Below are 14,053 nucleotides of genomic sequence, written 5' to 3'. Positions count from 1 at the left end.
TTTTTTTTTAAAGATTTTATTTATTTATTTGAGACAGAGAGAATGAGAGAGAGAGAGCACATGAGAGGGGGGAGGGTCAGAGGCAGAAGCAGGCTCCCTGCTGAGCAGGGAGCCCGATGCGGGACTCGATCCAGGGACTCCAGGATCATGACCTGAGCCGAAGGCAGTCGCTTAACCAACTGAGCCACCCAGGCGCCCTTAAGGAATATGATTTTTAAGAATGTATTATAAACCTGTTTAGTTTGGGAGAATAATTAGGTTATTTGTTCTATTAACTAACCAAAGACCAGTTAAACAAAAGCAGCTTCAACTATAGAAGCCTTTGGGAAATAACCTCAGCAGGTACTCTGGTTTTCTGTGTCCTGGTGAACATTATGAAACTGTCTATCTGGAAGGTTCCCGACTGATAGTTCCTTTATTATTTTTTTTAATAAATTCTAACCTTTGGATTTTTTTCTGATATTGAGACACAATGGTTAGGTTCCAGGATTCCGGTGGACTTTTCATGTGTTCATTTGCTTTGCTTCCTGGGGATGAGAGTTTGCTGTGAGTCGTTTTCCATCTGATGTATATTGGATCTGGCTGTGGAGCTATGACTCAGATGGGCTTCAGGCCCAGTTGCCCAGCTCATCTTCTGAGGAATGGATGGTGAGGCCAAGACTAACATCCTGACGCATTTTTCCTTTCTCCTCCAGCACTTTCAGGATCTAAAGAGAACAGCGTTACCAACAGCAGACAGGTCCGCCTTGCCACAGGCATCTTCCCTGTTGTCAGCCTCCTGAACCATTCCTGTAGCCCCAACACCAGCGTGTCCTTCATTAGCACCGTCGCCACCATCCGGGCATCAGAGAAGATTGGAAAAGGGCAAGAGATCCTCCACTGCTATGGTGAGCCCTCCCTCCTCATCACTGGCCACGCTTCTCTGGCAGGAAAGGACAGGGCGAATGAGAACGAGCAAACCCCCGGACAGGTGAAGGCAGTGCATACTTAGGCCCCCCCCCCAAAAAAAGGCCTCTGGCCTCCTTCCTTGGCCCTGTTGTGTCTAAACTATCATGTATCTCCCTGCTTAATCCCATAAACTTCCTTTTCCAAAAAATGGGCTAAGAATAACTTTGGGGTTTTTTTTTCCTTGCAACTTGGAAGCTTATTTCTATATCTAGCGCCACGAGTGTTTGAGTAAAGGGTACTTGTCGCATGATGAAGAACACCTCTGCTAAGCTGAAGTTTTGTAAGTAGTGCCCGACTCTCTGTTGCCGTAAACATTGGCCAGGCGTGGTCTCTCTGCAGGGCCTCACCGCAGCAGGATGGCTGTTGCCGAGAGGCGGCAGAAGCTGAGGTCCCAGTACTTCTTTGACTGCAGCTGCCTGGCTTGTCAGAAGGAGAAGCACCGGGCTGCCGTCAGGCCCCGGTGGGAGGCATTCTGTTGTGACCGGTGCAGAGCACCCCTGCAGGTGAAGCTCTCTTCTCCCTTCTCTTCTCCACTTGTGCTGGAGGTCAGTCATCCAGCCCAGAGGCCATAAATCTCCAGGAGAGGCTGAGAGCCACAGTGTCTTCTCCTTCAGCCCATCTTGCCCGCACACTGGTTACCCCTCCACGGGAATTCCCCCAGGAAAGGCTGGGTCTAGTCATCGGTCTCTTGGCAAATAACAGAAAATCCCCCCTAAGCTGGTCTGAGAGAAAGGGGGGGAAAAAAGACTTGAGAATTTATTTGCTCAAGTAAATCACTGAAAGGTCCCAGTGCGGGGGTATTTCAGCTAACCGCTTGATCCAGGGGCTGAGAACGTCACCAAGGCCCAATTTTTTTTTTTTTTAAAGATTTATTTATTTATTTGAGAGAGCGAGAAAGTCCATGAGAGGGGGGAGGGTTAGAGGGAGAAGCAGGCTCCTCGCCGAGCAGGGAGCCCGATGCGGGACTCGATCCAGGGATTCCAGGATCATGACCTGAGCCGAAGGCAGTCGCTCAACCAACTGAGCCACCCAGGCGCCCACCAAGGCCCAATTTGTCTCTACCTGCCTCAGCTCCACTTTCTCAGTCAGCGCAGTACCAGCCAGACTTCCCTCTGGTTGGGGCAGGACAGCCACCTGCAGCCCCAGCCTCACAGCCTCTGCTCCCGGGGGGTAAAGGCACACGCTCCCCGACAGCAGTCTGGGCAAAAATTCTGCATTTCATTGACCTGATACCCGTGGCTGGTGGCAAATCAGACTCATAGTTTTCCTCCAGCTGTTTGGCCCAGAGGAATGGGTCAGATGTGAGCCACACGCCCACCCCCTCAGCCACCAGGCACTGACTCTGGGAGGGTAGGAGAGGATCCTCGGGAGAAATCATGTTGCCGTTGCCAAATGAGGGTCTAGATACTGGCATTTAAAAAAAAACAGCACATGGGGCACCTGGGTGGCACAGTCAGTTGAGCATCCGACTCTTGATTTCAGCTCGGGTCATGATCTTAGGGTCATGGGATCAAGCCCCACACTGGGCTCCGTGCTGGGCATGGAACCTGCCTAAGATTCTCTCTCTCCTTCTCCCTTTGCCCCTCCCCCCCCAAAAATTAAAAATAAATAAGTGAATAAATAAAAAATAAAAAACAGCAAAAGTCCACCTCAAAGACTTTCTCCTCTGCCAGAGGATACAGTATTCTTCGGGGAACCGTAAGTGTAGTGTAGAGCTGGCCGTGTTGCAAAGCTGAAGTTACAAACCCAAGGTCAAATATAGGGAGGCCTCACCTGGCATCTCTTCCTATTGGTTTTCTTACGGTTTTGCTTTTTTTTTTTTTTAAAGATTTTATTTATTTATTTGACAGAGAGAGACACAGCGAGAGAGGGAACACGAGCAGGGGGAGTGGGAGAGGGAGAAGCAGGCTTCCCGCGGAGCAGGGAGCCCGATGCGGGTTTCGATCCCAGGACCCCGGGATCATGACCTGAGCCGAAGGCAGACGCTTAATGACTGAGCCACCCAGGCACCCCTATTTTATTTTTTTTTTAATATTTTATTTGTCAGAGAGAGAGCGCGCGCACAAGCGGGGGAGCGGCAGGCAGAAGAAGAAGCAGACTCCCCGCTGAGCAAGGACCCGATTTCAGAACTCGATCCCAGGACCCTGGGATCATGACCTGATCCGAAGGCAGACACTTAACTGAGCCACCCAGGCATCCCTATTTATTTATTTTAGAGAGAGAGAGCACAAGTGGAAGGGCCAGAGCAAAGGGAGAGAGAATCTCCAGCAAGCTCCGCACTGAGCATGGAGCCCGATGCAGGGCTCGATCCCATGACCCTGAGATCAGGACCTGAGGCGAAACCGAGTGTTGGACGCTTAACCGACCGAGCCACCCAGGTGCCCCTGGCTTTTGCTTTTTTTTAATGGAAGTACAGTTGACACACAATGTCACATTAATTTCAGGTGCATAACAGAGTGATTTAACAACTCTATACTAATGGCTTCTTCATAAACGCTAGAAATATGTCTGTCATCCAAAGTTCTGGATCCAGAGACACAGGGGAGGGGTATAGAGATGGAAAGAAACTGACCTGTACCAGTTTAATTTTGGTTGCAAAAATTAAGTCTCCGGGAGGGACCGCCTACTGCTTTCATTAGCGTTGCTGCTGCCAAACCCAGTTGAGTCAGGCTTTGGTCATGGTGTATTAGTAGGGACGTCTCTGCCCCATAGGGTCGGAAGCTGCAGAGCGACCCTATAATGTAAAACACATGCCGTGTTGCTAACCGACTGTGGTACAGGACTAAAGACAAACTGACTTTCACAGGGAGGTGACGTTCTGAGCTGTGGCAGCACGTCCTGTACGGAATCAGTCAGCAGGGATCACCTCATCTCCCGGTTACAGGACCTTCAGCAGCAGGTTGGGCAGGCCCGGAAGCTTCTCACAAGTGGTCAACTAGGTGAGACTGGCTCCCTGCTTTGGTCCTCCAGCCCGTCCCTTTTTATTTATTCTGGGTTCACCTTGGACTCGAGGCTACTCAGTGATGATAGAAGAATTACATCTAATTATCCCCATGCCAGCCACAAGATGGCTATGCAGGCCAATGAGCCCGAGCCCTAACCGGCTGAGTTTGTGTGGTGTCCTTGAAAAGGGCCAGATGATTTAAGCTGTTGTTCTCCTGGGGGTCAGGGAGCGAAGTTAAAGTACCCCGTGATGACTAAAGGGTTATCTCTGACATCCGTGGTCTTTGTGCAGATCCAGAAGTTCTGTGTCATTTATTTTAATTCCAGGGCCTAATGACCTAATTTCCTAGAGAGATTGGTCTGCTCTCCTCAGAGCCCCATCTCTTCTAGAGAGCAGTGGAACAAGTGCCCAGTGGATAGAAGTAGCCTGCTGTTTTCAGAGAGACTTGTGGAACTCCACATTATCCTTACAAATTCTGCCTTAGAACTTGATGTCATAGGAATTTATTTACCCGACTTTGTAAAAGTTGACCTTTAACTTAGATTTCTGAGTCAAGAGAAATGATGATCGTAAGTGGAATCTAGGCCACTTGAAGTTGGAAACCCAGCGTCAATGTGGGAAGGCCTCACCTCACACCTCTTCTGCTGAAAGAGAAACTGTGAGGGAACAACAGCTTTATCGGAACAAACATTGTGGGTCGGTCACAACAAGGAGACAAAGTGGGATTTCCGCATTCAGCCCAGCCAATATGGAACTTAAGAGCTGGGTTCTCATTTCTAGGCCTGGGTTTGTGTAGGAATGAGGCCACCTTCCTTTGCATTGATAGAGCAAGCCATTCAGCTGTTGTTGGGGTGCCGGCACGACGCTGAGAGCTTCCTGTCAGCAGAACACAGCATGGTAGGAGAGATGGAGGATGCCCTGGCCCAGGCCTACGCTGCCTTAGGTAAGGCACATGTCTTCATCTGCTGCTCCGAGGACCACGTTTGCCTTATGCTTTTGGTCATGAGCCCAGCCTCATCTGGTTGGACTCCTCTCAGTCTTTTCAGCTGAAGCTGTTCTCACCTTCCACTGAGCTTTCCTCACCCTGAAAACACTCACCCAACACAGTTGACTGTGGTTCTTTTCTGGAACCAGATTTCTCTTTCTTTACAGGGGACTGGCAAAAGTCAGCTACCCATCTCCAGAAGAGTCTCCGAGTGGTTGAGGTTCAGCATGGGCCATCCAGTGTTGAAATGGGCCATGAGCTCTTCAAACTGGCCCAACTCTTTTTCAATGGGTAAGTCTTTCTCTGGTTTCCTAACACCCTCTAGGCCACACACTGTCTTTTATTAGGCTCTTCTGGCGTTACTTTTCTCCTATGGTGCTTTTAAGCATATGGAAACTTCCTCTATTTCCCCTTGAGGAAAGATCCTTTCCTTCTGTTTTGCTGACAAACTTGAAGCTTTAGAATTGCCTCCTGAGAGATATGGGGAAAGCTCTTAGCACTGGAGGGACATTCCTAGGGGGAAGTTGCCAGGCGGTCCCACCACCCGCATCCTGGCAGCTCTCCTTAGCCCTCTGCTTCCTCACGCCTCCCTCACTGCCCTCTTTCTCAGCACCTTCAACTCCAGGGGCTCTTCCTTCCCCCATCCTTTTCCTTTTAAAGCAGTTGTTTTCAACCAGGAGTAATTTTGCCCCCAGGGGATATTTGGCAATGTCTGGAGACATTTTTGGTTGTCATGATTCAGGGTGGAGGCCCAGATGCTAGTAAACATCCTGCAATGCACAGGACAGCCCCCCACAGCTCAGAAGTATCCGGCCCAAAATGGCAATAGTGTCAAGGCAGACAGACCCTGCTTTGAAGGTTTAACAGAAGGTTTAACGGAAAGAACAGTAGGTGTTGATGTCATTGGGAGGCCCTATTTCTAGATGGAATACTTCCTTCCAGCCTTGATAAAGCTGCCATTGGTGCACTTTGGGGTGAGGCAATGTTTGAAGCTCGATCCTAAGATTATGAATGGTTTGTGGACCTGATACCCAAGACATAGAGGTCGCCCATTTGGTCAAGAGAACAGGGCTACAGAGTCAGGTCTGGGGTGGACTTGGTTACCTGCAGGTGAAGACTCCTGAGGAGACCATGGGATAAATCCCAGATTGAACACCTTGAGATTTGCCTATTTCTCAGGACCTTAGAATCTTTATGCTTTTTCTCATAACTTTGTTTTCAAACTCTGCCTTACAGTGTGTTTGTGAAGGTCTCTCCCCTACCCTTCTAGATTGTGAGATCCCTGAGAACAAACTGATCTTAGATAATTTTGTATTCTTCACAGGGTGGGAGTAGGCCGTTGATTAATGTTTGCTTGACTGAATGAGTGGCTTCACTCCTTTTACCTCCTTTGGTTCAGGTTTGCAATCCCAGAAGCACTGAACACAATACAGAGGGCAGAAAAGGTTCTGATGGTTCACTATGGCCCTTGCAATGATGAGATCCAGGAGCTACAGAAGATGAAATCTTGTTTATTGGACTCGCCACCCATCTCATTGGGGCCTTCAGTGTAGGAACCCAAGGTTTTCTTCAGATAGTTAACTACCCTCCCGTAAAAACTCCCAGTTCCCAGAAAAGACTTGAAACTAGTGTCTGGAGAGCCTAAGCCCTTTAAAAGGATTTTAGCTGATCTGCAGGCATCTGGATGTTAGCCTGGGGTTTTGGCTAGACTCCATCTCACTAAATGATGATAGTCTATTTCCCTGGAACATTCCTATGGCTTCTAGTAGTAATGACATGTTATGTACCACTCCAATGGGAACTTATGCTCTTAGTAGTTGTGTTGTAATTGAAAAATAATTATAAAGCAAGAAATCACCGAGGCTCCTTACCTCTAGAGACATCATTTCATGTTATCGTATCTAGCTTTCTCGAATCCTTTGTTAAAACTGGTACAGTGTAAATTGTGAATAGAGAAATAAGTATGGGGCCACTTTATTGTTGGGCAGTCTCTTCCTGGGATGGCAACTCTAAATTTGTCTCCTACCAGTTTTCCAGTCCTTATTATTGGCCTCTCCTTCTGTACTCTGGCAGACCCGCTGACCAAACACTAATAGAATCATTGCTGCTTGTGGTTTCAGACTCGAGCGACAGAAGGGAGGGGTGATAGCTCTTTTCTGCCTGGATGTGTAGAACAATAGTCTAGATTTCCATCCTGGCCAGAAGGCTAGGAGACTCTCTGTTCTGAATCCTGGTTGCCATATCACCGTCCGTGACCGAGTCACTGGTTCCAGTGAGTTAGTGGAAAGGAACGTCAGGTCCATGCTGCTTTGAGAGCTTGCCCTCCCTGGCCTGCCCAGGAAGTCCCCACTGCTAGCCTCAGCATTCTCATCAGGAAATGAATAGCCTGGAGATGTCTGGCAGTACCTTTTCAGGAAACTTAGTGTTTAGAACACAGTTTACGTTCAAACGTGTGAGTGAAGGTCAGGCAGGATCTCATTTATTCTTCTTTCTACTAATTCACTGTGGCAAGACAGTGGCCAGTGAGATTTTTTTTTTTTTCATGGAGATAAATTTTTCTTCTTGAAAATTTAGTCCTGAGGACAGCTCTGTATTCTGTTCCAAACACTTGTCATGTTTCATGTTCCTAAAAAAAGGTCCTCTTATACTCTGTAAAATAGGCATGCTTCCTTAAAAAGAACGTGTTTAGAATTTTCACATGTCAGGTTCCCATTTTAGGTGTACTTGGGAGCTTTCCTTAAATGCTTTATGAAACATTTCCTTAAGTTACAAATCACCTCTCTTATCTGTCCGTGTGTTATCCTGTGTTGTCAGGTGACATTAGCTTGACTGGGGGATATCTGTGCTTGCATGAAAAGCTGAAGTTTTGGGGCGCCTGGGTGGCTCAGCCGGTTGGGCATCTGCCTTCGGCTCAGGTCATGATCCCGGGGTCCTGGGATCGAGCCCTGCGTCGGGCTCCCTGCTTGACGGGGAGCCTGCTTCTCCCTCTCCCTCTGCCTGCCACTCCCTCTGCTTGGGCTCTCTCTGTCAAATGAATAAGTGAAATCTTTAAATAAATAAATAAGCAAGCTAAAGTTTTTGGGGGCACCTGGGAGGTGCAGCCAATTCTTGGTTTCGGCTCAGGACGTGGTCTCAGGGTCATGAGATCAGGCCCTGCGTCAGGCTCCACACTCAGCACGAAGTCTGCATGAGATTCTCTCTCCCTCTCCCTCTGCCCCTCCTGCTCGTGTGTGCGCTCTCTCTCTCTAAAATAAAATAAATAAGAAAAAGAAAAGCCCTAAGGTTTGATTTATTTAAGAGCATACCCCACTGATTGTGGGGGCAGGAGATACCCTCTTGCAAGCATTAGTGGCCCTAATACATAAACACTCCCAGAGCAGAGAATCCACCCTGCATTATACAGTGAAGATAACTAAAAGTTCTTATAAGTGGTGACTTTCTGCAGAGTTTAGAGAGACCAGGCTATAAGTATAGGACCAGCAAATCACGAAAGGGCTATTTATCTTCATATTAAACTTAACATAGCTCAGAACAGAAGGAGGAACAGGGCAACAAAAGTTAAGGATAAAGCACTTTTATTGCAAAGTATACACTGAAACACTGTAGGGGCAGCCTTCATGTACTATGTAATCTGCCATCCCTCGAGGGTTTTGTTCTTCCAGGCTATTTACTGGAGCATTACATGCCCCTGGGGTCGAGAATTTTGCCTATGAAGAGAAGGGCCCCTGTGTCTGTGTCTCTCAGTACAAAGATGAAAGGTTGGTTGAGGTGATAGTCCAGGGGAAAGGTGAGGCGGGCAGGCTGGAGCCCTGGGCTGGGGGTGGTGCCTGCCCCATCCTCGTTCCACTCGAGGCTAGATCGATGTTCCACTTGGGTAAGTTTAATAGGTTTGCCTGTGATCTTGCTAAAGTCTGGCGAATCAAACAAGGATTGCAGTTCTGCAGAAATTGAGAGAGATTTCCATTAAAACCCTGCCTTACCCAACACCCCTCGAAAGAATAGAGTCCACTTGGATGGGAGTCCTGATTCTCAAGAAGGCAGGCAAGCTGGGAGTACGTCACCACTTTGGACCCTCGGTGAGGTCTGTAGACCTCTGGGCTGGGTAGGGCTTAAGTGACCTGCCCAAGAGCACACAGCAAGTGAGGTTAAGATTAAAAACCAGCTCTGGGGCGCCTGGGTGGCTCAGTCGTTAAGCGTCTGCCTTTGGCTCAGGTCATGATCCCAGGGTCTTGGGATCGAGCCCCGCATCGGGCTCCCTGCTCATCGGGGAAGTCAGCTTCTCCCTCTTCCACTCCCCCTGCTTTTGTTACCTCTCTCGCTATGTCTCTCTCTGTCAAATAAATAAATAAAATCTTTAAAAAAAAGATTAAAAACCAGCTCAACAGACCTGTGGAGAGACAGTGTTCTGTTACAAGATACGTGCTTTTGGGGCTGAGGAATGTGTCTGATAAGAAAGGCAGTTCAGGCTTCCCCTCCAGCACTGCTAGAATTAAGGAATCATCCATGGCCTCCCCACAAAGCCATAGAGCCCTTGAGTGCTGCTTAGCACGGGTGGAAAGCTCAAAGGCTCAACTCCACCCACCCAAGAGCAAAGTGGTCTTGCAGACATACTCATCTCCTGCAGGGACTTAGTGACTTCGCCTTCATAACTCAGCTTCAGCTTGGGGATGGTCAAGACCGCCTGAATAGTCTTCAGTTCTCGATCGATGTCATGAATGAACTCAGAGGTGAGGCTCTCCTCTATCATGGTCAAGTTCTGGGTTACTTTCAGGGGCAGGAAAAAGATGATACTCGTGCTGCCAGTCAGGGGCAGCTGGGCAATCTGAAACAATAGGGAGGGAGCACATGGGTTAGTCCCTTGGAGCCCAAGAGCCCAGGGCTCGACACACACTCCACACTGCCTTCTCCTCTCCTACGGTGGGTCCCTGGCCGTGCTGTCCCCAGCCCCTAATCTATTTAATAACTGTCCCTCTTGGCCATTGCCTTCTGGCAGCAAGATGTTTACTGAGGTTCCTTCAAAAAAGTAGACTGTTGTCTTTTCTTACCTTGGCCTAATACCAACTGAAGTTAGGTGCTGAAAGAATTTTCTCCTGTGGTTCAAGGAGCTAGAATTGAATTCCAGGTCTGTGTTTTCTCCCAAAGATTGTCTGCCAGTAGTGACTGATCATCTGTTATATACAGAGCCCTGGACTAGAAGTGGGGGGTGTTGAGTACAGCAACACAGAAGCAGTAAAACAAAAAATGGGTCTTTAGGGGCACCCGGGTGGCTCAGTTGGTTGAGCGTCTGCCTTCGGCTCAGGTCATGATCCCAGGGTCCTGGGATCAAGCCCCGCAGCGGGCTCCCTGCTCGGCGGGGAGTCTGCTTCTCCCTCTCCCACTCCCCCTGCTCGTGCTCTTCCTCGCTCTCGCTCTCTCTCTCCGACAAATAAATAAATAAAATCTATAGAGAACAAAATAAAACATAAAATGGGTCTTTTGAGCAGAGGTTCTTAACCTTAGGTCCATGGGACAAACAGCATCAGGAGTCCTAACAGCCCCTGAAACCACATACGGAAATATGTGCGTGTGCATACGTGACATTTCTCTCAACTGTTTTAGGCGTTTTGTCAGATTCCCAAAGAAGAAGGTTTAAGAACTACTGACTTAGAATTAAAAGATGTGAGGTATATGTGAAAGACTTAGAATGCCAGCAATTTGGAGTGTGTGACAGGTTTTTTTTAAGTTTGGCTTTGAATTCTAGAAATAAAAGTTCCCGCCAAAGAAAGAAAAAGAGAGGCAGAGGAAGAAGGGGAAAAAAGACAAGACAACACCAACATGTGAGTTGCCCAGTCTCAGCCCATTTCACATTATCTGTTAATCCTTACAACAAACCCTAAGAGGATAAGTTTCGATACCTATCCTTCATTTTAAGAAGAAAGGCTCAGAGAAGCTATTGACTTGCTGAAAGCCACACAGCGGGCAGAATTTAGACAGCTGTCCCATCTCAAAGGTCATCCTATTCCCACTATGCCATCCTGCCTGTCTCTGTCCTCCCCCGACCCACCACTCACCCGGCCCCTACAGACCTTGCAGTTGAGATCAGAGTCGAAGCCATAGCGTATGATGGCCTTAGGGTCTGACATCATGGGGACTCTCACGGTCCTCTCCTCATCCAAGTGGAAATCCTGAAGGGAAGTCTTTCTGGAGTCGAACTTTGTTACCCACTGCCCTGGAATGAAACAGATGGAGTGCCCTGAGCCCCAGGAGACCAGGCAGGCATTGGGACGGTGCCGGGAGACCAAAGCCTATTGTTGAAAGCTGCCTGGCTAAAGGAATCTTAGAGGCCCGGACCGTCAGAGAACAGCTCTGTCTCAGAACATGCGGGCTGGACCACAATATGTCAAGGGCCTGAATACCCTCCATGTAGAGACTCGGGAGGAAATAGGAGGCATCATTGATTTGACCATCTGGATCATACAAATTCTGCAATGGCCTGGGAGAAAAGTCAACTGGTGTCTCCTTCTGCAGTGAGGTGTCTGGGGGACAGGATCAAAGGAGGTCAGAGCTGCAAGGGACCCCAATATCACCCCTCTCACATCCAGAAAAGCACCAGAGCTCAGAGGGGTGGAGGCCCTGGCCAATGCTCACAGGTGATTACCAAGGGGACCTTTAATATGCTGACCTGTAACGGCTTCTCTCACTTTCTGGAGATCGGTGCTTCAAGTAGGGCCTCTCTCAAGGTCAGGGGTCCACTGGCTACTGCCTGATAGACGGTTATAAAGCATTTTAAGGAGAGGTTGCCCCAAATCCCACCCAAGTCTTATCTGAATGGGGCCGGCCTCACACGGTCCGTGGAGGAATCTTGGGCACGTCACCACAGCAGGGTGCTGTTCGAGAACTAACAACGGTTTGTTGAATCCTTGTTGTGCCCCGGGCACAGTGCCCCGGTGGATGTGAAGACAGGAGACCATGTAGACAGCCAGCCTCCGAAGTAAGTGTGTCAGCCCGTGTTAGGGGTGAGGGAGCCAGGAAGGCCGGGAGGCCTGTGCAGGGCTCGACGCCAGGGAAGGCCCAGCTGGGCTTTGACCCTCATCTGACTCCGGCCCGAATCTCACAGTGCCCACCCCCAAACAGGCACAGGAGAGCTAGCGCTTTCTTCTCTCTGCTGGGCTTTGTGCACGGCCTCTTACACTTTGTAGACACGCACCACATGTTTGCCTGGGACCAACGACAAGCACGGAGCCCTCAGGCAGGCGCCTTTCCCAGGCTGCCCTCTGGCTTCGCCTCTCCGTTCCTGCTGAGCTCTGTCTCTGACGTCCCCCCTTCCCCAGCCCCTCTGACACCCACCACCCACCCTTGGCCAAAGGAGAAGTGAAGCCCTCACCCTTGAAGTAAGCCACACCGAGGAGGAGAATGCTGACTCCACTGGGGATTTCCTGGGTGGACCTAGCGATTTTCCCTTTCATCTGGGCCTGCACCCAGTTGTTAACCTCCTGAAGGTCCAAGCGAGGGTTGCCGGTCAAGATTCTGGGCCTGGTGCCATAGGACTTCTCCAGTGAGGCAACAAAGCTGGATTTTACCCGCAACTCTGGGAAGAGAGGAAGCAGAAGTGAGTGTGCTCTGAGCGCTCACCTGCACCCGCTCTTGGAGAGCGCGCCGGGCTGAGGCTCTGCTTTACCGCGCAGCAGGCCCTGACTTCCCGAGACTCTGTGCCAGCTTCCCCAGGACAGGGAACAAGGAATTTCACTCATTGCTCTTTCTCTTCAGGGTACCGCCCTCCCCCGGCCCTCCCACTGTCGCCCTCAGTCTACTTCCTCTTTCTGATCCTCTTTGAGCTCACGGGGCCCCTGCCTGCCTACCAGCGCCAGGCCCAGCCTGGGCAGCCGTGATCTAGTGTTTAGGAAGAACCCCCCATTTCCCCCCCGTGCAGCATAGAGCCCCATATTCCTCAGGCATCCCAGGCTAGCCAGGTGACCCACTCCTCTCAAAGATGATCCGGGAGGCACTCTTGAAGTTCTTCTCGGGGACAGTGACAGAGGCAAGGAGCTCCTTATAGGTGCCGTGGATGTCCGGGTTGCTGATCAGGTCATAGTAGAGAGCCCGGTGAATGGTGGATTCTGTCCGCTGTTCCGCTCCTGCCAGAGAGACCAGGGCGGGAGCGTTAGTAACGGGCCACCCGGGCGTAGGTCAGGCCAGCTCCGGGGACAGGACGGGGACACCACGCTCTCGGTCTTCCACTGTTGATACTGGAGGCATTCTAGGTGGGCAAGAAATTCGAAGGCAGTGGAAGAAAAACAAGATTTTCCTCAAGCAGGCAAAGGCCAGGAGGCCTAGAGAGAGCGACAAGGGCAGGAGGGAAGGTTCAAGCCCCTGGGCTTCTCCGGTCCCAGCTCTTACCAGAACGTTTTGCGGTCACCTGCTCCCGAGTCTCCCCCCGGGAACAGCTGTGACCGGGTGAGGGCAGGGACCACGCCTGCTTGCGGGCGGGGCACCCCCAGCGTCTAGCTGGATGGCTGGCACGCAGAAGCTCGTGTATGGAATGAGTGTTGAAGTCATCCCGACAATGAGTGGTCGTGAGGCCACGTCCCTGGGTCGGCAGTGGTCGGCGCCCTCTGTGGAGCCAGGGAGGGATCGCGGGGCGGCCGCTCTCTCAGCACCTCTCTGCCCCTCCCTGAGGGGCCCGCGTCTATGCGGGGGCCTCCAGGACCCCGGGGCCATCCGCATCTGAGAACTCACCCAGCGAGAGCGCAGAGAGAGCGGTGGCCACGCTGAGTGGGGACAGCAGCACGTTGGCCGCAGGGCTGAGGCCGGACCTCACACGGTACAGATCATAGCCAAAGTTGGAGATGGCCGCTGCCAGCTTATTCACAGGGACCTTGAAGAAGGGGTCCTCCTCCTCCACGGGCACCCCTGTGGTGTCAGGAGCTGGGGAGTCCTGGATTTGAGTACAAGGGCCGTCAGAGATGAGCTGTGCGTGACGGGAGCCCTCGTTGCTCTGAGTGGGATTGTCCTTCTGGCCCCTTCGAGACGTCCTGCCTGAGTACCCTACGTGTAGCCTAATGTTGGAAGGAGGGTGTGCTCCCGGATCATGCTGGAGTTCTCGGCTGGGGACAGGCAGCCCCACACGGAAATTAGCTGACCGAAACACTAGTGACCTGTGAGCCTCAGGCCTGTGACATACTTAAAAAAAGAGAGTG

The 14,053-nt window shown here is 50.6% G+C and overlaps 3 protein-coding genes across 7 annotated transcripts in view; 2 read left to right on the top strand and 1 right to left on the bottom strand.

Annotated features, from left to right (window-relative positions):
• Positions 1-8,151, top strand: part of SMYD4 (SET and MYND domain containing 4) — a 51,377-nt gene extending 43,226 nt beyond the window's left edge. For 3 of the 5 annotated variants that reach the window (XM_081806093.1, XM_031036854.2, XM_081806094.1), the window contains exons 6-11: positions 696-887; positions 1,288-1,451; positions 3,755-3,887; positions 4,719-4,835; positions 5,045-5,168; positions 6,277-8,151. In XM_081806093.1, coding sequence (XP_081662219.1) covers positions 696-887; positions 1,288-1,451; positions 3,755-3,887; positions 4,719-4,835; positions 5,045-5,168; positions 6,277-6,430 — 884 coding nt within the window. In that variant the 3' untranslated portion in view covers positions 6,431-8,151. Of the gene's footprint in view, positions 1-695; positions 888-1,287; positions 1,452-3,754; positions 3,888-4,672; positions 4,836-5,044; positions 5,169-6,276 lie in introns of those variants that run through there. The other 2 variants (XR_014140700.1, XM_031036855.2) reach the window with 2 other exon arrangements.
• The window catches only part of PRPF8 (pre-mRNA processing factor 8), a 335,003-nt gene that overhangs the window by 218,205 nt on the left and 102,745 nt on the right, over positions 1-14,053 (top strand). The gene's annotated exons all lie outside the window — the stretch shown is intronic.
• Positions 8,436-14,053, bottom strand: part of SERPINF1 (serpin family F member 1) — an 11,290-nt gene continuing 5,672 nt past the window's right edge. Inside the window, exons 3-8 of the mRNA XM_081806115.1 lie at positions 13,593-13,791; positions 12,836-12,991; positions 12,241-12,444; positions 10,943-11,085; positions 9,489-9,699; positions 8,436-8,815 (exon numbers count right to left, since the gene is read on the bottom strand). Of these exons, the coding sequence (XP_081662241.1) occupies positions 8,556-8,815; positions 9,489-9,699; positions 10,943-11,085; positions 12,241-12,444; positions 12,836-12,991; positions 13,593-13,791 (1,173 nt within the window). The 3' untranslated portion in view covers positions 8,436-8,555. The remainder of the gene's footprint in view (positions 8,816-9,488; positions 9,700-10,942; positions 11,086-12,240; positions 12,445-12,835; positions 12,992-13,592; positions 13,792-14,053) is intronic.

The sequence above is a fragment of the Leptonychotes weddellii genome, chromosome 15, assembly GCF_054177405.1.
Source record: "Leptonychotes weddellii isolate Sample4059 chromosome 15, ASM5417740v2, whole genome shotgun sequence".
In the NCBI taxonomy this organism is placed as follows: Eukaryota; Metazoa; Chordata; class Mammalia; order Carnivora; family Phocidae; genus Leptonychotes; species Leptonychotes weddellii.
Note: the sequence above shows the minus strand (reverse complement) of the source record. Positions and strands in the feature narration are given on the sequence as shown.